Here is a 22,213-nt window from a genome sequence, read left to right on the forward strand (position 1 = left end):
ACATTTGACATGTCCGATGATCCAAAACAGCATTGTCACTCAGAATGAATGTTATAACAGCATTCATATTGTTACTGCCTTTAATTTGCTGTGGCATGCAGCTATGAACAAATAGAGGTGATGCTGATTGATCCTGAACGTGGCAAGAAACCGTTGATTTAGCTGGATTGATTTTGATGTGTTTAGGTATGCCTCAGTTCATAGCAGGGCAGAAAGATCACAAAACAAAATACAGAGGAGTTGGAGAAAGCTCTTTTGGTCAATTAAATGCACCCCCCCCCCCTTGAAAGGCAAATTAATAAATTTCAAATTTTTATGAAAAAAGGTTTTAGAAATGGTTGTGGGATTTTGTCTTAGCGAGGCACCGTGAGGTTGAACGGTTTTGAGAGTTTGAGAATAAGTAAGAGCTGGTCACTAATATCAAACCATTTAAAGATTTTAAAAAGTTATGTGTCAAACTCAAGGCCCGGGGGCCACATCTGGCCCGCTGTAGCTTTTTATGTGGCCATTTAAACTCCAAATTACAACAATAAGTTCTTCCAGTTTTCGCAAATCTGCAAAATTCAATTCATGTTATTGATATGGCGGGTAATAAAAATTCACATTTAACATCAGCGCAAATATTGTAACAATGTCTTACAAACATTTCTAAATTGGCACCACAAAATCTGTAATTTTGATTGCAAAAAAAACAACAACACTAAAACAATCACAAAATCCTAGAGGAACAGCTATTTATTTATATTTTAACAATTTAATGGGTCTTATCAATATATTCTGGAACAACTGGCTGATATGAATTAATATTAAAACAAACTTTATGACAACAGAATAATGAGGAACATCTGTGAAATCTGTTCAGAGGGAAGCTGATATTTTATAAAATTAAAACCACAGGACCAAGCCTGGAAGCATGAAAACAGCAAACCAACCAAAATATAGCATTTACAGTGGATAATAAAAACACTGTCAAGCAATCGAACCAAACAAAACTCCCAAAACAATAGTTTAATTTCCTTAGAGATATATTTTACATTAAGGCATAATAAAACAACAGCAGAAGTAAAAGAAATCTGCTTTACTTATGCTTTGTAAGGAAAGCATAAGTAAAGCTTTTTCCACTCTCTGGAACAAATGTGTGAAGTAGCTGTCGAGATAAAAAATGACTTTCAGAGAAACACAGTGATCTCTAGGTCAGAGCCTGAAAAATGTTTGGTATCTCAGGCTAGTTTGAAATATGGACCCAAGACGCACTAAGCTTTAGCGCAGGCATCCAGCAGGCGAAGATTTCTCTCCCCAAACTGGATCTGGCATATTTAGTTCAGCAGCAGGGAGTGTTTGTCTGGGCAGGGTCTTTCGGTTGTACTAAATATTATAAGGAACCGCTTAAAGACGACTTACAACTAGGCATGTAGCTGCTAGCATCACACAGCAGGAGACAAAACCACTGCAGAGGACGAGGCGGACTGGTTTGGTCTTTAATTTCCGTTTTAACATCAAAATCTACATGGAGCTTAAAGATTGCTTCGTTCTTCTGCATGTCTTAACCATAGGGACCCAAAAAGTGCTATTAAAAATACAGAAGCATGCAAAACAAAATGGCTTCCTTCCAAGTTAATTTCCCCATAAGTCCGATTAGACTTTCAAACATAAAAAAGTTTTCACACCTGTTAACTTTAACCACATTTTACTACATATTTGAGCTATTTTGGTGGGATTTAATGTTACAAACTAACACAAAGTACCATACATTCAAAGTGGAAGGAAAATGAAACATTGCTTTTTCACTGTTTGGTAAAAATCATCATTTGTTTTCAGTAATTACTAAATTGCTAAATTGACAAATGGTAAGTTAGCATGGATCTATTTATGATCTATTCACTGAATCAAGTTATGTTTTTCTTTGGGGATGCTCTTTCTTCATCATGTTGAGACAATGGAAGTACAGGGCAATCCTTGAGGAAAAAAACTGTTAGAAGCTGCAAAAGACTTGAGAGATCGACAGTGAAATTGTGTGGATCAAAATATAGTCTTATGCTAGTATGGCCTAGTCAAAATCCATTGGGAATGTCAGATTCTGAGATTTTTTTCTGTCTGGATCTTAAAAGCTGGTTGAGACATACCACAGAAACTGTTGCACTTGTCTTTGCAGCAAAAGTATTTAGTCAATGTCCAGATTTAAGTCAGTGACTATATAAAAATAATACGTCAAAGTATGTTACTTTGTTTTGATCTGTCAACATGAAGTCCATCTAAAATAGGCAGAAGTTTGTGGCTGCAGTGAACAAACGTCAAGCAATACGAGTAATTCTTCAAGGCACTTTAGCATCTTTAAACTGAATTAAATCCCTTCCACTAATTGGCTGACTACACTCAAATATGGATAAATCTGACACATGCAGATGCTGGTGTGTTTCAAGGCTATTCTTGTTTGCTAGGTGGGCTGGCAGCTGAAGAACCTGGTGAACCTGCTGCGTGGGGACCCTGCAGGTGTCACCCTAACGCTGAAGAAACGCCCACAGAGCACGCTCACATCCACTCCTGCTCTGCTCAAAAACATGAGATGGAAACCATTAGCTCTGCAGGTACAACGGCAGCTTTCGCTCAGTCCTGTGTGATTATCTCTGTCGTTTACGTGTGCTTACTTCTGTGCATCCGTCTTATTTGTCCTTAAAATGAGAGTCGCCTCTAAAATGGACAAATTAGAAAACAAGGAGAGGGTTGTGGGAACAGGAGAGACAAAGGTCGTGCAGGAAGAGTTTTCCTGGAAACCCCCCTAGTGTTTGCCTTGGGGATCGTTTTAGATATTAAAATTGTACTCTGTCATTCAGATATGTGCTATATTTAACACTCACAAAGCATGAACAAAACAGATTGTTGTTGCTAAATTTATACTTGTGACTAATTAGTTGAGTGCTGTGGCATCATTCATTTAGATGTCATCATTTCATCCCTAAGTGGCATCTGTTGTCCTACTTCAGCCAATCTAGTTACATTATTAGGACAGTGTGCCAGCACCAGAATGGGTGGAAAAGAGAGGAATGAGCATTAAAGTGGTCCAGGCTTTCTTTGAGTCGCTTTCCAGAGAAAATGTTTTCTCTCCCCTGAGGCCACAAAGTACAGCCGTTCTCCTCCTCCTCCCTCTTAATGTCCTCCCTCCTCTTTTCCTCCAAAATTGATTTTTTTTTCTCCTCCTGCTGGCAGCATTAAAGACAGAAATGAGAAAAAAATAAAGTCTGTCGGAGATTAAACAGGACTACAGTGTAGAAGTTAATCGGCTGGGCTTCCTTCTATTGCAAAAACACTGCAGAAATGTTATCTCAGCTTTATAACAGAACAGATCATTAATGGCAGATTAAGATGCAAACCATGATAGTTCAGTTTGAGCAATGGGATATCTTCTGTTTTAAATAGGTAAATAAAAAGGCTAAGTTGTCTAGAAGTGACAAAAATTGTGTTTTGTAGCGTTAGTAAAAAATGTATCATATTCAAAGTCAAATATATTCATACATACATCTGAATTGATGTGAAAAAGAAACCTTTTGACTCCTATTAACCTGCTGTGTGTCTTATTTTTGAGGAGTCGATCCAGAAAGTTGGACTGAAGTTGCCACTATTAATACTGAAGTTGCACACCAACACCAAAAACCACAGCAGAATTACAGTAGTTTTACTGAAAAATTTTGTTTTTTTATGGGAGAACTTAAAATTAGGATTGTTAGAAAGACAAGAAAAAACTTTATTTTCGTTAAAATTCTTTTAAACACTATAACAGTCTACAAATTTTATTACTAATCTACCAAAAATTCATCTGTTCAGAACTAGATGTTTTTTTTTTCTTGCAAAACTGAAATTGAAATACTGAAATCTTCCTAATTTTTTAGCTGAATTCCGTGAAGAATTTATCCTCTTTAAGTTAACCAATCTGCAGATTGTTTTGTCACATTGATAAAAGAAAATAAGGGGATAGTAACAAAAACGAAATAAGAAAAGATACGGTCTATTAATTTAGAGTTCAGTTACAGTACTAACCAGACTGTTTAACCTGTAATCCATGAGAGCGGTGACTAGGCCGCTCTCCAAACTGCCTCCTTCGGTGAACCGGTTTAAAGTGGAGCTCTGCAAACGTCCTCTGCTCATTTCACAGCTGAGCTCCGCCGCCTCACTGTCTGACTAAAGTGAACAGTCACAGACTTACTCAGCTGTTGTGAGGTCCACATTTTCATTGTGCCATTTTCCGTAACTGTCTGTGTCTCCTTTTCCTCTCTGTCCGCCTGTCTCTCTGTCTTTTGCACATATTTAAACACATCCTCTCTCTCTCACACACACACACACACACACACGCACACACACACACATTCACTCACACACAGCCTGTCTTTCCTCAGAGTCCCAGCAGCAGCGTCGCTACGCCCACCAGCACATTAAGCACTCCCTCCAGGCGAAGTAGCTGCGCCCTGCAGGATCTGTACATCCCGCCTCCTCCGGCGGAGCCTTACGCCCCCAGGTGAGCATGCGAAAGAATCCATCGATTACTGCCGTACAAAATTCAAGGTTCAGTGTTTCAGAGTCAAACATTGTGGTGTTGATTTTAATTTGCAGTAACACAAACACAGCTCGCCCTCTCCCCTCCCCCACTGACAGTTTTCTTTTTGTTAAAGTAAGAAACAAATCACAACAGGAGGAAAACAATGGAAGAAAAGCAGCACAGAACTTTACTACAGTGCAAAAAATAACAAAACATGAAGAGAAATACAGATTTCTGTTGCGATCCTTTACAGCGAGGCATAAAAATATTCATATCCACAGACAGATTAAATTAAAAGCTATTTTTTGCCAAAATGTTTGTTCTGAATGGAAGTAATTTTAATATTTTTAAACAGTCCAGTCAGAATCTGGTCAGTATTTGGTTGCTGTAAAGCCAAAAAAGCGGTTTTCCAGATATTAATGAGAAAGGCAAAAGCTGTTTTTGACATGCAATTATTTTTCTTCAACTATAAATTAAAATATCTTCGAGAAAAAATCTGTTAATTTCTCATCAGAATGAACTTCTTGGTTGAATAATAATAATAATAAAAAAATTAAATCTGTATGAATAAGAACTCAATAGAGTATTTGATGTCTCTAATTTGCAACCAAAGCCAATAAAAGAACTAAGCTGATTAATCAATTATTTTTGTTTATTTGCTGGTTAATAAATACAAAAGTAACCAAGTGAGAAAGGAACCTGAAAAACCCATCAACTTGTTACATGTCCGCAGAAGCAGGAGTGAAAGTGATGCTTCATCTTCAAGGAGTCGGTCTAATCTTTGCACCCAAGAATCATTAAGAACGGAAACATTTTCACTTTCTTTGAGATGCTCCGACCATTTTCACCTTTTGCCACTGTGAAAATTAGCATTTTTATTGTTTTCTGAACCAAAAGAAATCCGTCTTCCACCGGACGTTTTGCATAAATTGCTGCCCACCTTGGGGACATTTTGTTTCTGCTGTGACAACTGATCACTTAAAATTCGCCGTATTGAAATGCAATTGCGAAATGCTTGCCACCGGTATGAGGGAGGGTGCTTCTGGTGAGAACGTCCCATTACTGAAGCACAAACTGAATTAACGAGCAGTCAAAGCCCGGTGGCTCCCCTGGGCAAAAACGTGTGAAAGTAAAATATAAATACATCTGTGAGTCACAGCTGGAGACTTGTTCCTTCCCCCCTGCTGAATATTAAGACGTCCCTGTTTCTAATTAAAACCCACAACAAACGCCGACTGCGATCCACCTGTTTGCTCTACCTGGAAGCTTATTTGACCTTCTCTGAAGTTTTGCTTTCTTTAAAAGAGACGAGAAGGAAAATCTGACCGACGAGGATCCTCAGTCGGACGCCCAGGCCGCGGAGCGATCCGAGTCGCCCAACTCCTACCTGGACCAGGAGTGTCAGCGGCGATTCCCTCTGGTGGAGGAAGACTCCATACTCTATTGCTACGAGTACGACCAGAACCAGGAGGCCTCGTCGGCCCGCAGGGGGAGCACTCCCACCTACGGTAGGAAATCGTGACCGATAGCAGCTTAATGTCGTGGCAATGAGCGGCGTGTGGGTTTCTGGGTTGTTGTTTTTTTTTTTTTGAGACATCTGCAGCTGTTTGATGTCTATGTGTGTGGACGGCTGTGTAATATTGACATCCCCCCTGCGCCTACTTGCTGCAGGCAGGCTCAGGCCCATCTCAATGCCCGTGGAATACAACTGGGTGGGAGATGACGAAGACCTGGCGAAGCTGAGGAGAGAGAGCAGGAGAGGTGAGTGGGAGGCAGTGGGAGAGAGAGAGACACAGAGAGAGAGAGAAGGACAGAGGGAAGCTGGGGCGAGGGGGTGGAAATCTTATAATACCCGCACCCTCTCAGATCTCTGAGCCAAGAAGTTGAAGCATGAGCTGGCCTGTCAACGCCGATAACATGCCGGATATCTGCTCCTGCCTCTTTCTCCTCCATATGTTCAGAATCTATAGCTGCTCCTTTTTTTTTTTTTCCTCCTTCATCCCCGTCTCTCTCGGCCCCGCTGTTCTCTGTTTGGATATAAAAAGTACACTGTTGCTCTGGCAACGGTATAAATATATTTTCTTGAGGTGCTCACATTTCATTGGTGGCAGCTAAGTTAGGTGGTAAACGCGCCGGGAGGGGGCCGCGTTTCCTTTAAAATTTGACCCAAGAAAGGCTTGAGTGATGCGTTTGTGTCCTCTGGGAGGGATGCTTGCTTCTCTAGGCTTTTCAAAAAAATAAAAAAAAAAGAAGAAAGAAAGTGATGGGTCTATATTTATCTGCTTGAGACCTTTCATGGGTGTTTGGAGGCTTTTCTTTTTCTTGACAATTGCTTCCTCTGTAGATTGTGTAATGATTTTTCAGACATTGCAGTGGATTTCTTTGCTGCACAGACAGCGTGCTGCTGTGGATTTGGTAACGTCGTCGTGCCTCACTAATCTACTTGTTACAGGTTGTTTGAAGTAAACTTTGTTTTATTCTTTTGTAAATCACTCGTCCAGTCATGGCTAAAGGCTGAGGAATAACAAGGATTTTCACATTTTGCGGCAATACAGCCACAAACTTCAACATATTTTAATTGTATTTTATTCCATATAACTACATCAAATAATTGGAAAGAAGGAATCTGATTTATGTTTCTTTTTTTTTTTTTAATAAACCCTAAAACCTTTTGTGTGTATATTTACCTTTCAGAGTCACTTTTCGTTGACTTGCACATCTGGAGGTTGACTTTGACTGGACCATACTGAAATATGACTATACTTTCATCTGACCCCTTTCATTCGACTTTTGGTTTTATTTTTAAGGACGTTGTTGAAGGTGAACCTCCGCTCTGCTCTGGCCTGAAGTTTTTAGCAGGCTAATAATTGCTCTGTTTGTAGAAAGGAGAAAGAGACTGGAAAAAACTGGATTGTCAGACATACAAAGACTTTTAACAGGTGAATCAGTAACATATCAGCTGAACTGTAGCTGCTTCTATAGTGTTAACTGTCCTTGTGTCCTGGATCTGTGCTGTAAATCACAAGGCCTGCTGTGTGTTGCGGTTGTCCTCAACTGTGTGTTCTTGTATAAAAATAAACTTATGTACGTAAAAAATGCTCTGGTTTTAGCTCCATCATCAGATCTCATCAGATCTGACCAGCTTCCTTGTCCCTGCTGAAGACCAGCATTCCCACAGCATTATGCTGCCTTTAATATGTTTCATCATGGGGATGCAGTGTTCAGGGTGGTGGCTCTTTGTGTTAATCATTAAGTTCAACATTGATCCTATCACCTTCTTTCATGTGTTTGTTGTATCCCCTACATGATTTCAGTTCAATTTTATTTTACTTAATCCAAAAATACTTTCCTGATTCCAAAGGGAACGTTTTAATTTAATCTAAAAATACTTTATTTATCCCAAATTGAAAGTTTTGTGGCAAACCGAAGAACTGAGGACTCAACAGTTACTTTCTTCCTGCCAGTAAGTGAGAATGGGCGACATTTCCAGCCCCTGAATGTGCACAGCTTGTAGAGGAACCCTCTGCAGGACGTGCAGCTCTAATTGCAGAAACATGCGGTTCTACAAGGTTCTGACTCAGAGGAGCTGAAAACAAGGACACCCGTAAGGAAAACGATGGTGGATTTTTCTCCCGCTTCACAGACGTGCTGCTTTGTGTTTCTCTGTCCTTTAAAATGAAAATGATATGCACACAACATGTTAAAATAAAGGTAAAGTCATGAATGCTTTGGCAGCTATTTTTTCAGGATAAATAATAATTGGGAAGTGGACTGGGTGCAGCTTCTGTTTATCACCCTAATAAGCAATCCTCAGCTTCGTGTCCCACTGAGACCAGCTGAGACTGAGTCTGTGAAATGGATCTGTCACTGCAGCTGCAGCACCATCTAAAACCTGTCTGCAGCTGACTGTGGACTGCTTAAAATCTGTGTGCCTTCATTCACATCAGGACTGCTCAGAGTCGGCCTGGCAGATTGTGTCATTTTATCCCCACACAAATAAATTATACCCCAAAATGGAGCCCACTGGGTATTTCCAAAGGTAAATTCGAAAACTGTGACTGCATTTAACCACGTTCCTCGCAGGCAGACATCCATCTCTTTCTTTCAGAGAGACGTGTAGCTAAAATGGCCCCCAAACTTTTAATTATTCATTCCTGAAGCGTATAGTAGATTCAGGTGTGTTCAGTCCTGAGCTGGCTTCTTTCTTGTCCCTGCAGAAAACTCCCTCCTGCGTTTCCCCAGTGAGGACAAACCCTCCGGGGAGAACTTCTTGCTGGGCCGCAGTCTGAGTCAGAACAGGAGGAAGATGGAGCGAGGAAGCAGCCCCACCCACTACACGCTTGTTCCCGCCCTGGAAGTCGCCATGTCCACGTCCAGCTCAGACTCTGCGTCGCTTTACCACGTCAGTCCCTCCAAGAAGCAAAAAGTTGAACACAAGTCACAACTGTGATCCGTTGACGTCGTTTTTATGATTCGTTTCTTCTTCTTTTTTCAATTTTCAGGTGTTTGAGCGCTCCTCAATGCTGTCTAGATCTAAGAAGAAAAAGCAAGGTAGAAGCACTTGCTTTGCCTCATTTTTATTCACGTGTACTCAAACATGAGCAAGGGTGTTTTTTGTTTTTTTTTCTCATGAGGTGTTTTCTTCTTTTCTGCCACCTGCAGCTGCAAGCCCCATGTCCTCCATCAGTAAACGAAGGATTTCCTGCCGGGACCTGGGTCAGGGCGACTGCCAGGGCTGGCTGTGGAAGAAGAAAGATGCTAAAACCTATTTTTCGCAGAAGTGGAAGAAATACTGGTTTATCCTGAAAGACACGTGTCTTTACTGGTACATGAACGAAGAGGTGAATATGATTTTGATTTTTTTTTTTTGTTTTTAAACATAGACAGTATTAATAACACAAATGAGATTCCATGGATGTAACTTTACCTTTGCTTGTGTCAGGATGAGAAGGCAGAGGGCTTTGTGAGTCTCCCAGAATTCAGGATTGATCGTGCCACTGAATGCAGAAGAAAATAGTGAGTATAAATTTATATTGCTGCTCTGAGATTTGAAGATTTAAAAAAAAAAATTATTATACAGATTGCACTTCGTAAAGCTGAGTAGGGAGATGTAACAGGTATCCTAAAATATTTAAATAAAGGTCAGACATTACCAATATACTGTAAAAGTGTCTCAAAAAAGTATATATACTTACATGTACGTATAAATATGTAATTTTTTAAAAAATGATTGAAAGCAGAAGCCCAAATTTGTGATTAAAAAACAAACAAACTGTGCACGTAGCGCACATTGTCCGACAACGTTGTGGCCAAAGTCTCCAGCAGTTGTGTCGGTCTTTGAGCAGAGATTTTAGATGACAGATGGGAACTGAATAATTTAGGACTCAAGTCTGTCTCCATAGTAAAGCTTCCTTCAACAGGTCTCTGTATTCCTATCGGCTGCGCGGCTTCATGTCACGACTCACTTTGGCTCAAACTGAGCGGATTGTGGTGCCAGAGGTGGAAGCGAAGCAGAACAAAAGAAGAGTTTGAATTCATAATTCATAATTCAGTGTGTTTATTTTAATTATTAAACAGATCATTGTAGCAATACTTACAGGATGTGTGCGACCTCAAACCGCTTTTACAACAATAAATACTTATATGAGATCAAAGTTCAAAGTGTAGTAAGTTACTGTAAAGATTTTTTCTGCATGTGGTCTCAAAGTTGTGTTCATCAATACTCTCACAATCATCGTCATCAGAATCTTTACTGTCAGGCTTGTCATGTCTTCTTCAGATGCTGTATTTTGTCGTGGGGATAAAATTCTTATCTGCGTTGTTTAAATTACAGTCTATGTGCATGTTAAAGGTCACCACAATACTCTCTGCAGCATGCGAATCTGTTGTTTAAAAAACGTCCTGCCTCAGACAATCCCGTGGCAGATGTTGCTCAGAAGTTGCGTGAACGCTGTCATGCGTTGTCGTTTTCTATTTTTGTTTTTCTAGTTTCCTTAAATTCTTAAAACTCACATTTGGGTTTGTTTCTCATAGTTGTAATGATTTCTTTCTGTCAAGTGGAGAAAGATGTATGAAAGTAGTTAAAGAAAGCAAGGAAGCACAAGGGACAACACACAAGCGACAGCTGCAGAAGATATTACTGAAGTTACGAGGGACGCACCGATATAAAAATCTGGGCCAAAATCGATAGCTGATATTAATATCGCTGTTATTTACCAAAAATATAGATTTCAGGATTACAAGATGGATTTTCTGTTTTATAGGATTTTATTTATCCTTTAAAATGTAAGTAAAGTTTATTTATAAAGCGCTTTTCAGAGAAATAAAATCACAAAGCGCTGTATAGTAGAAATCAACCTTAAATCTACACAAAGCATAAAACTAACATAAGTTTTATGCTAGTAAAACTTATGTTAGCATTGACATAATCTACAATGTCAATGTAGATTATTTTTGCTTCAGTGTATATATGTAAAAATTTATTTTGAGTTATTAGCCAGTACATATTTAACAAATAATAAAAACAAAAACAAAAATGTGAAAAAGTCTGTTTGAACTTCTTTAAATGTAGCCATGATGTAGTCTTGTATTCATATGTTAATCTGCACTATACTGCTTGCCCTTGTTTGTACTCACATATAATTAAACTCCTTCTCTTTCAGTGCTTTCAAAGCTTGCCATCCCAAGATAAAGACCTTCTACTTTGCTGCGGAAAATGTAGATGACATGTCCCGGTGAGTATCCGAGGTTTTGATAGCTGTGCTGCAAACTCCTCCAGTGCCGCATTTCAAACCGCCTATTGTCCAAGAGCTGAACTGCCTTATTAAACCTCCCACTCTCTTCAAAACTGGGTAGTTTTGCAAAGTAAATTGGTCAAAGAGAGAAATATAAGCTTTCAAAAAAAACAAAAAAACATCACAAAATCATTAACGTTATGCGTCATCAGTGTTATTCTCCCCCACAGGTGGCTGAGTCGGCTCAGTATGGCTGTTGCAGGCTACTCTGAGCAGGAGAAAATGCGCCAGGAACAAGGTGAGATTAGTCACAGAGCCTTTTCACGAAGCTGTAGAAAAAGATGTCAGCTAGGGGTCAAGAGCTGCTAAATGGCGCAGCGGGACATCGGGTTGTGATGATGCGAACCTCCTTCGAGAATCACAGATGAAGTCTGTGTTCTTTACACTTTATTCACATCGTTCAGTACCGAGCGATGCTATCTTTGCACATAAAGACGCCGAAGACTTTAAATCAACTCGCCGGTGCTGCTGCAAAATGTTCTCTGCTACGTGGATATCACATCTAGTAAAGTTATGAACTCCAGGGATATGTCTAGTTTGGTTGTTATGGTAACATAGTGACCCCCCCAAGATGTCAGTTTCTGCTGCAGGTTTCCCTAACAGTGTCACAGCACCATAAATGTTGTTGTCAAGCGTAAGGGTTAGCACGTTATCGTAATTATTTTTAATAAAATTATGTTTATTTTACATGATTTCACATAGATGCTTTCATCGGCACACTGACTGCGTTTCTGTTTTTATATTTTTTGCTTAAGTTTGAGACTCTGTGTATACAAACAAAGCTTAAACTTAAAATATAAATCAGTAATATAGATAGTATTGCAATGATTAATTATGCAATATTATAAACGTATAGAGTAGTAGAATGTTTATATTATTGTTTTTAAGATAGTGTGTGATTCAAGTTAAATTAAGCAGGGCTTGCACAAGAGAGATTAGTTCAAACTGCAACGAATTCATGTGAAATTGAGTGATTAATGAGAGCCAAAGTGTACAACATTAAGATTTTCTGTAGTGTTTTTACAAGCTGTGATTAATTAAATTAACAGTCACAAATAAATTAGGTCTTCGACCTGTGTTGTGCTTTCACGAGCGGAGATGATGCTCCAAGCAATTTTAATTAGGTTATCCCAGTGCCAGAGGGAACAAAGGGCCCTGGGGTATCACTAAGCCACTGCCATGCTTCATTGTAGGCAGCGGGATCTTTTCAGTGTTTATGTCATTCTTCCTCCTCCGTACATTCTCCCTATCCAACTAATTAGCATTCGCTGCTAAGCAGCTAGTGACAGCCAGAGGCCGAGCAAAACTCGTGTACTTCACTTCCGCATGGAGTGAGGACTCCAACATGTTCGAAAAGCCTTCTGCGCACAGTTATGAAGTCCAAAAAGCGGCTATATTTAACTCTTGAGGTTCCCTGTGGGTTGAAATATCCCAGCTTTACTTTCAGTGCCTCTGCTTGTATCTGGGGAAACCTGACAAACTGTATTTGATGGAGAACCTGGAGTTTTATAAAGTGTGCTAATCAAATATTTAAATGGCTTTTTCAGTTTTGGAACAACACCAACCAAGGGGAATTTTTTCATAGCAATAAAAAAATTTGGTAATTGTTTAAAAAGAAATGAGCAAAATTTTCCTTTCATTCTGAAGATTAACACACATCGAGTGGACTGCTGCCTTAACTTTCTTATTCTGAGGAAGAAATGAAATTAGCTTCTGTGTCAGACAAAAACAAGGTAAAAAAATGTATCCACTCAATGAAAATAATAATTAAATATAATGTTGAACCTTTCTCTCCGGTTTTCTAATTGTACAACCAATTTGGGGGAACACTCTTTAGCTAAAGTAAAATATTTATATCATTACACTTGTAGAGGAGCTGCCTTTATCTGCTTTTCTGAGTTAATTTGGGAAAATAAGATCACATTTATACGTTTCAGTTAAGACATTTTTGATTTCTTGGCCAGCAGCTGGTGCATTTGATTTTTCCTTCCAGAAGAGCATTTCTGCTCCAAGCTGAGGCAGGCTGGATATTTTTGTTATTCATATAGCTTAATGTTCTTTGGCTTCTAACAAACTGACAGGAAGTAACGCAGCTAACCCTTCTGCTATTTGGAGGTGCCTACGTACAAACCCTGCCAAGGTGGGTGTGTGAGAACAATTTTATCCTTGGAGAGGGGGCTTTTTTTTTTCCATTATGGCCAAGTTTTTTTTGTTGTTGTTTTTTTTTATTAGCTCCATAACACCTCCAGAAGATTTCACAGGAAGTTCTCACACCTTATATCTGTCCATCTTCATATTCAACTTCAACCCGATACAGTCAGAGCACTTTTTCACGACTACAGCTTTCTGGTGTATGAATATCTTGCATAGCTTTCCTTGAATTTTGTTGCTATAAATGTGTGATTTACTGCAGATTACTGGAGCGAGAGTGATCACGAGGACATGGAGATGCCCCCAGTGCCCAAACGGGACAGTCCACCGCCCCCTTATGACACCTATCCCAGAGCAGCCTCAGTGAGTTTTCAGTTAGTCTAAAAGATGCAGCAGGTATCACTCTGTGACCCTGTTTTCTAGCCACAGCTGTCTGTTTTTTATGTAGGTAAGTCCCTACCTGGAGCCAAAGCGTAGCCATCTCTCCTCTTCGGACACATTCCAGTCCCGTTCCTCACATGAGGAGTTCCACTCGGAGCCTCAGGAAAGCAGCAGCAACAACAGCGTCTCCCCTGGGCAGAAGGCGAGCAGCCACCGAAACTCGTGGCAGGACCAGATGGAAGGCAAATCCAGGATGCACTACCTGCAGACGTATCCAGTGGAAGAATCCATGCAGTCTGAAGACAGGGAGCAGCTGGCCATTGAGTACCGCAGGCAGTCAACTCTGCCTGCACAGCGCAGCCTGCTGCAGGAGCAGTACAGGGCCCTGCCGCTGCCCCTCAGGGCCAGCATAGATTCTGACGCCGGAGGAAAACCTCGCAGCTTTACGCTTCCAAGAGACAGCGGGCTCCATGCCATCCTGGCGGCCACCGCTGCATCGGACCAGAGAGAGACCCAGAACTACCAGCTGGACCGGGCCAGAGACACAGGTCAGAAAACCTAAACAATTCATTTTGCATTCATGTATACTGCTGAGGAAGCTGCTTCTTAATTAAACCATTTCACAAAATCTGCTGAAAGCTGTTGTTCTTGACAAAAAGAATAGAGAAAAGTTAGTTTTTCTCCTACTTCAGACTGGTTGCTTTAAGAGAAAAGGCAAGAAGATGATTGAACAGTTAATGTAGCCATTATTTTAATCAAATTAGTTTCAGAAAAGATTTTCAGAGTAGGAAGATGTATCTTTAGAAACTGCATAAAAGAGTGCAAAACATACAGCTCTGTAATGCACACAATTTATTTTTAATGTCCTTTACCTTTGACGTGGAAACATCAAACATTATTATTTTTGCTCAGTAAAAACAAAAGTCATGACTGATGACACCGGGGCAGAAATTCAGTCTCTGTCACAGGGTGACAGAGACTGAGCGAAAAAAAAAAAAAAGAAAAAAAAAGTCTGGGTTCTGGGACATTGTATGGCCCAGTATTTTAACACTCAAGGCCAAAGTAGCATTAATAGCATTTTAAACCTCACCATTTTGTCTTATTGGAAAAAACCCATTAAAACTTCTTGATTAGCCAAAAACTGACTCACCCTGTGACAGAGACTGGGATATTCATTTTGGGATATTCATGAATATCAAGATCATGAATATCTTGATATTCATGATCTTGAATATCAAGATATTCAAGATTATTACATCCTGGTTGTGGCAGGATGTAATAATAAAACTACCCATTAGCAAACTGGGGAAATATTAATAAATAGCTGTATCTGCATTTGATGAGAACTTCTTGACATTAAATATTATTTAACATCTTTACACATTGGTGCAATTTGACAGTATGCAGAAAAAAACTTGTAGAGTGGCCCAATTAAAGTCCAGGAATAAATTTACCTAAGCTAAGGCATGACAAAACCACTTGCATGATTTAATAAGACTGTCCTTTCATTCTGTGTACACAAAAGCACTAAAGTGTTGCAGTTTTCGTCAAACGCCAGCGCCATCTTGTGACGTAATCAGGGTAAATCGATCTGTCAACATCTAGGCTGAGTACACAGAAGCGGAGGAAGTTGTGAGCGATTTCAGCGAAGACTTGAGTATTAAGTGATGACGAAGATGAAGCTGGTTCTACTGAAGGACCACAAACCCATTTTTTAAGCCATATTGTCCAGGAATCAACAATGACTCCATCATTTTTTCGCTGAAATCGCACACGACTTCCTCTGCTTCTGCACGCTCACCCTAGATGTTTATGGTTTGATTTACCCTGATTACGTCACAAGATGGCGGTGGCGCTTGACCCAGTTACTACAGACTAAAACATCGACACTGCATTTATAGTATTCTCTGAGAAATATTTATTATTAAAAGCTTTCACAGAATGAGAATGAAAGCACAGTAGTTCATCTTTTTAAATCATATAAGTGGTTTTATTGTGTCAGTGCCACTTAAAATAACGCAGAACTGAAAGACAATCCAAAGCTTTACATTTATAGCATATTTGATCCCCGTGCTAGCGTTACGTTGGTTCTAGAGAGCAAAGAGCTTTGAAGTCGACCTTTATAGTAGATCAGAGAACTAAACAATAGATGTTGATGAAAATGTCTTTCATCTGGATTGGAGCGCACAATTGCCCCTATTTGTCATCAGGGATGTTTTCAAATCCCAAATATTCAGCCAGAGCCAGCAAATGTCAAAAGTTTAATGCTCACTGTTGTTTCTTTACAGGGTTAGATTGGAAGTCGGCCTATTTGCCGTTCCCCCCTAAACCTTGAGGGCGTTTGTGTGTGGAAGATCAAATTCTGTGTCCTGTTTGATGCTGATTGATTTCGGCTCTTCTTTTTCTGTCTTTTTCTCCCCCCTTTTATTTTGCTTTCTCTCATGCTCAGTCCAGATGCCATTGTAGCCTCTCGGCTCTGTTTGGACAGAGAAGCAAAGAGTAATCCTTTCAGTCAATGTTAATATTTTATTTTGAACAAAATAAAGAAACACACCGGAGGGGGCCTGTCTTCAATTATCTTTCGCATTTCCCACAAAGAAAAGAGGAGCGGTAAACAACCATTAAAGTGATATGCATTTCAAAGCCCAGGCAGCAGCCAAAGCTTCAGGATGCTACTTTCCAAATGCAAAACAGGCATCTCACAGGATAGGCCTTAATGTAGTGTGCCTATCCTACCAGAAGGGGGTGCTGTATGTTAATAGAAGGTAAATAAACGTCTCCCGTTTATTTCTACCCCTAACCATGGCCTATCACACTTTAAGTGCTCTCTTTTCACACATGAAAAGCAAATTCAACTTAATGTGTGTTTCATTTGTGTTTCAACAAATAAGTGTACTTATTACTTAGTAAAAGCAGCACTATTTCTACATATTTTTAGTTAATTAAAATTAAAAGTTAGCAATTTAAGAAATTACTGAAGCCAAAATGGAACAAAGATTGTCTACAAACAGGTAAAAGTAGCAATACTTTGTGATATTACTGAAGTAAAAGTAAAATGTATGGTTTTGTAAAAATTCTTCTACAAGCTTTTCTTCCAAAAGTTACTGAAATAACATAGTAAATGTAACTTGATACTACCCAACTCTGCAAATAAATATTACTAAAACATGGTTGCTTCGGTTCCATAATCTACGTTGCATCTGCTTGGCCAACCGACTTAAAATGTAGCCTCACACAGAGCATCCACATCATGGTGCATAATTATTAAGTTGAAGGAAAATCTTAATAGATTACAAACTCCTAAACCCTTCGCAGAAGACGTGGATCTATACTGAGTTTAAATTACACACAGCTGGATTCAGATTACTAATGAAGTGACTTCTGAAGGCATTGGGTTCCATTAAATTTTATTTAGGGGATCAGAGTAATGCCACACTTTGATTTTCATCAAAACTTCACACAGGTGTGTGAACTCTTTGCTCTGCAGATTTTATTTAGATGTAAACATTCTGCTTTTATTTGCTGATCTGCTTACCGAGGCCGTGGACGTGACTGTCGAATGCAGACGGACTCACTGGTGGACCTGTACCGGGCCCTGGAGCAGACCAGTCTGTCCACCTCTGCTGACCACAGATCAGCCGGTCGCCTCGAGTACAAACGCTCCTTTGTCCGCAGAGTTAACGACCCCCTCCTAAATGACAAGCTCCACCGCCTGCGGATTCTTCACAGCTCACTGAAGGTATGGAAACGACTTCCAAGAACCAATTTGTTTCCATCTGCGCCGCATTTTGCTGATCACTAATCAGTACTTTTGTCTTCCGGCAGAATGTTCCTCTTCAAGACACAAACCGGTCGCTGGGGTTTTTAGATTAGCCCCGCTGAGCGCCATCCCCCCCCCCGCCACCCGCAGCTTGGCTTCTGCTTGTGCCTCACATTTGGAGTCAAAGGCACCAAAACACATCTTTTACCTCCTCAACCATCCATCCATCCATCCATCCATCCTTTCATTTCTTTCTGCTGCTTCTCTCAAAAGCAGAAACAAAAACTACTGATGTCACTTTTTGCCTCATCTCATCCTCAAGCAGGGCAGGGATCCAAACAAAGATTGGATTAATAAAGCAACTGAACGCACTTTGTGTCCATTTCAAAGATTCATCTGAAAGCTTTTAAAAATCATCACTTCCATGCATGGCAACCTCCCCCCGCTCTTCCGTTGAATTGTTTTTATACCTTTACGCTGGAGTCGTGTACAGCTGCTCTTCAAAAAGAAGCCTCTTTTTGGTTGTACGCCACTTTTCATTGTGCATGTACATTCGATCCATGGGTATGTTTGTTTTGTGACTGTACAGGGTGTTAAGCATATTAACATATGTTGTATATTTAATATTACATTCCTACAACAGTGACCACACCACGTTTCTTTTTTTTTTGTTTGTTTGTTTGGCTACCTATTTAATCTGTACATCAAGTGCTGTGCCTCAGTGATAGTGAATGTACATTGTACCTTTTTAAAGAGGGAGAGAAGAGAGAAGATTTAGAGAGAAAGCTATTTCCTCAGAGCAGAGGCATAAAAATGTAACGCCTGGCAATAATGAACTACTGTATATTACAATGGAGCGATAAGAATAGTTGTCTATTTTTGTATGCATGCTGTCTACCTGATTGTTTGTACGGCAGTTTTGTAATTCTAAGTGCATTCGGTTCAGAGGATACTGGTGTTATCGCTCCCACCCTTCCACCCACATCTCATGCACACAACCAGCACAGCGTGTTTTCTGTACTTATTATAGACACTGGCCCAGAAATGTGATTTTTTTTTTTTCTCTTAATGTTAACCATAAAAATAAAATAAAAAATTGTATTTAGTAAGTGTTTAATGGAGAAGCATGCTCTGTAAGACTAAAGTACATTACCATGCCATTTGAAGCTGACTCATATTGCACACCTGTGCCATATTGTAGCTACATATTTTTTTTTCTATTGATTAAAATATGGTACAGGCATAAACAAGGCTTGTTGTTTTATCTCATTCAGGTCAAAGAGAAACTGACAAAAATCCTGTTGCTTAACAGATGTAGAATAAAATAACCAGGAATGAGAGAAATACACAGTATTATAAAAGTATTCTTAGAATCCCAATATTGACCCTTAAATGTAAAATAAATGATAATATTGGAATCAGTTATCACAGTTAGGCCTGCACAATATTGAAAAATCTTGCAATTGCCATAATATTGGTAAATATTGTGACGATAAACATAAGCCTGTTATGTTTCTGCTCTGTGACCTTTAACATTTTCGATGATGTCAGGACGCTTAAGCGAATTTTCTAACTTGGAGGACAGAAAATAAAAATTTAAGACTGAATAAACTTGAAACAGACTTTAGTTTTGATAGAGACACTCGGATTTCTCCGCAAAATAAAGTACCCTGTAGTTTTTAATTATAGCAAACTTTGCTAATTATTAGAGAAATTTTTTTTAATAGGTTTTAGGTGGTTCTGTGATAATATCTATAAAAAGTCAAAAGGAGAAGGGCAGAAACTGTGAAATAACATTTCAAGCATGGAAAAAATTTCAACTTTATTGTTAAATAATCCCAGGAAATACTTTGCAAACGTAAACATATATATGCATTGTGTTATTTTTGATACAAGCTTCTTGAGGTAAAAATGACAAAAAAAGAGAGAAAACTTTGTTAATTATGAATAGGATGTAAAAATTTGGCTAAATATCAGAGGGGATATTATGTTTTTAAAAGCATTTGTGCATCTACTAACATAAAACTAAATTGTGGATAAATATTTAAAAACTGGCAAGATTAGCAGCACTCAAAAAGAAACAAACAGCATTTAGAGGACTTCTGAACACCATGTCGGATGCACATTTAATGAAACCAAATCTACGTCACTTGGACTTGGTGAAAAGCTTGATGAGTCGGACTCTTATTATTTGTGTGCCCAAGCCGTATATTAGGGCGTTTAGGAGCGGTGGGAATATCAAAAAGTACAGGGACAAAAACAGCTTAGTGTGGTAAGACATGTGCCTGTTGTCAAGACGACCTTGTGCCAGCTCAAAGAAACACCCAGTGGCGTAGTTGATTACAGCCAGTAGATGGGGAATGCAAGTACGGAGGGCCTTGAATTTGGATTTGCTGAACGACATTATGCAAATCTTCAGGATGTGTGAGTACGAGTAAAAGATCATGATCAGCTGAGGAGCCGTGTAGAGAGCCGCAGAGAGCAGACCGATGATGTTCACTATGAACGTATTTGTGCATGCAAGTTGCACAAGCAAGTAGTTGAGGCAGTAAAGCTTCTCTATGGTCTGGCCACAATACGGCAGCTGAAGAGTAAAAACGAAAACCACGCTCAGTGCCAGCATGGGGTAAAGCCACATAAAAACAATCAGCTTCACTATCCTCTGAGACATGATCACATGGTAGGACAATGGATGACAAATGGCCACGTATCTGTCGTAGCTCATCACCGCGAGAATAGTGAATTCGGTGATGGCGTACGTGTGTAGGACAAAGACCTGCGTCTGGCAAAAAGAAACAGAAATCTGGTGTGTGTGTGAGAGAATGTTGATCAGCGTCGCCGGCAGCAAGGCGGTGCTCCCTACCAGCTCATTCACGGCCAAGTTACACAAAAGCACACACATTGGCTGATGCAGGGATTTTTCACAATAAACCACCCTGATCAGCAAGACGTTCTCGGTGATGATGGTGAGGTACACGATGAGGAAAATGCAGAAATACATGGACCTCAGCTCTTCCATTCCATAGTAAGCAGACAGATAAATCGATGTAACAAGAGAGAAATTCATGTTGAAACAACTTGATGTGAGTTGGTGACCTAAATGTGTTTACGTGTCTGAGTCTGAATGGCATTTAACTGCACTGAGCGGTAAAACCGCAGCTTTATATTTGTTCTTCTGTGAGATAAAGTCACATCCTCTTCACCTGCACGCCAATAACTTCACAGCACGTAAGCACCAGTTTTGTTCCTCCGAGATCAAAACATAAAACATTACATCATCTATGTACAAGTAATTTATCGAACTGGTTACCCTAAACTGAGACTCGATAATTATCTACATGTTATAAATTAGCTAACATTAATACATCAAAACGACAAATTTGTTATTTTTGTGAAGCATGCTTGTTTTTAAAACAAGAGTTGTATAAAAAAATCAAAGCAATGATGATAAAAAAATCAAGAATTGTTTTTTTATTATTTGACTATTTAAATATAATAAAATTACACACTTTTTGTGTGAAATCACACCACTGCAATGAAAGACACATTTATTTATAGGTGTTTTACACAACTTTGCCTGGAGTGCCACACACTTTGACTGATTTTGATTTTGGGTTTTGCTTTAATTTGGTGTTAGATTAACGTGCTGTTCCCTCTTTGCTCTACCTTTGTCCTGTTTCCTCAGTTCAACTTTGGGTTTCTGCTTTTCCTCACAGCTGCAACCAGTTTCTATTCAGCCACCAGCTCATTGTTTTGTAATCATTTCCCCTTAGCTTAAGAGCTAAGGTAGTTAGCTGCTGGTCAGACCATTTTGTTATTCCCATAATTTTTGGCTCCTTCTGAGGTCTTCTTGCGGGTTATTATTTTGGAACCCTTGGTGGACATTAGTTGTTTTTATTATTATTCTTTCATAAGTAAAATAGTTTATTTTCACCTGCCAGTCTCCTTGCTGAATTTGTCACACTATTATATGACATTTACTCAAAAAAAAAAAAAAAAAAAAAAAGTTGCAGCTTTTTGGGAGTCAACATGCTGGGGTGTTGTATGCAGGGTTTCCCCTAGAGGATTATAAGCCTGGCGGGCCACCAGGCTTTACTACCCCTGTCTGATTGAGGCTGAAACAAATGACAGTCTGTTGGTCCTGTGGCACCTTCAGCCTCCTTCCTAATGGCAGTGCTTCCTATTCAGAGAGCAGTAGGTGTCTGGATATGATTTCTGCTGTTCTTATCATTGCTTGTTCATATGTACTCTGTACGGGTTCGTAATCTCTTAAGCTGATTATTTTCAGAGCTGCTGCATAAATGTGGGCCAGCTTGTTCCTGAGTTGGACAGTTAAGCTTCGATTCTGTATTGTTTAATGCTTTCCAGGGCTTTTAATTAGTACATAATATTGAACAAAACACTCCTAACACATTCAGTTAAGTTGCCTTTATTTTGGTCAATTACAATTATCCGATCTGTAAAAGAGAGAAATTTTCAAAGTTCAAGATCATACAGAATCCTCTAATCTAACGGATCACATGATCAAAATCAATTTCTATGTCGTTTCTTTCATTTAAAGATCCAGGTTTTAGTCAAAATATTACGACCACATCAGAT

General features: G+C 39.4%; 2 protein-coding genes across 2 annotated transcripts in view; one reads left to right on the forward strand and one right to left on the reverse strand.

Annotated features, from left to right (window-relative positions):
• Nucleotides 1–18,864, forward strand: part of LOC106922183 (connector enhancer of kinase suppressor of ras 2-like) — a 37,454-nt gene extending 18,590 nt beyond the window's left edge. The window contains exons 9-21 of the mRNA XM_088012581.1: nt 2,439–2,585; nt 4,374–4,507; nt 5,834–6,036; nt 6,200–6,289; nt 8,746–8,930; nt 9,031–9,079; nt 9,191–9,369; nt 9,471–9,544; nt 11,191–11,262; nt 11,493–11,560; nt 13,736–13,836; nt 13,922–14,402; nt 17,394–18,864. Coding sequence (XP_087868707.1) covers nt 2,439–2,585; nt 4,374–4,507; nt 5,834–6,036; nt 6,200–6,289; nt 8,746–8,930; nt 9,031–9,079; nt 9,191–9,369; nt 9,471–9,544; nt 11,191–11,262; nt 11,493–11,560; nt 13,736–13,836; nt 13,922–14,402; nt 17,394–17,656 — 2,046 coding nt within the window. The 3' untranslated portion in view covers nt 17,657–18,864. The remainder of the gene's footprint in view (nt 1–2,438; nt 2,586–4,373; nt 4,508–5,833; nt 6,037–6,199; nt 6,290–8,745; nt 8,931–9,030; nt 9,080–9,190; nt 9,370–9,470; nt 9,545–11,190; nt 11,263–11,492; nt 11,561–13,735; nt 13,837–13,921; nt 14,403–17,393) is intronic.
• An 856-nt stretch (nt 18,865–19,720) lies between these two features.
• LOC106922184 (olfactory receptor 52D1-like) lies at nt 19,721–20,681 on the reverse strand. Its single transcript, XM_014994398.2, has one exon. The coding sequence runs from the start codon at nt 20,679–20,681 to the stop codon at nt 19,761–19,763; it is 921 nt and encodes a 306-aa protein (XP_014849884.1). The 3' UTR covers nt 19,721–19,760.
• Nucleotides 20,682–22,213: the final 1,532 nt, after the last annotated feature.

This window comes from Poecilia mexicana, unplaced genomic scaffold (genome assembly GCF_051168715.1).
Source record: "Poecilia mexicana isolate PSO_F unplaced genomic scaffold, ASM5116871v1 scaffold_14, whole genome shotgun sequence".
NCBI classification, from domain to species: Eukaryota; Metazoa; Chordata; class Actinopteri; order Cyprinodontiformes; family Poeciliidae; genus Poecilia; species Poecilia mexicana.

Bases quoted from the DNA above. Each gene is read 5' to 3' on its own strand.
- LOC106922184 (XM_014994398.2), bottom strand. From the start codon at position 20,681: ATGAATTTCTCTCTTGTTACATCGATTTATCTGTCTGCTTACTATGGA.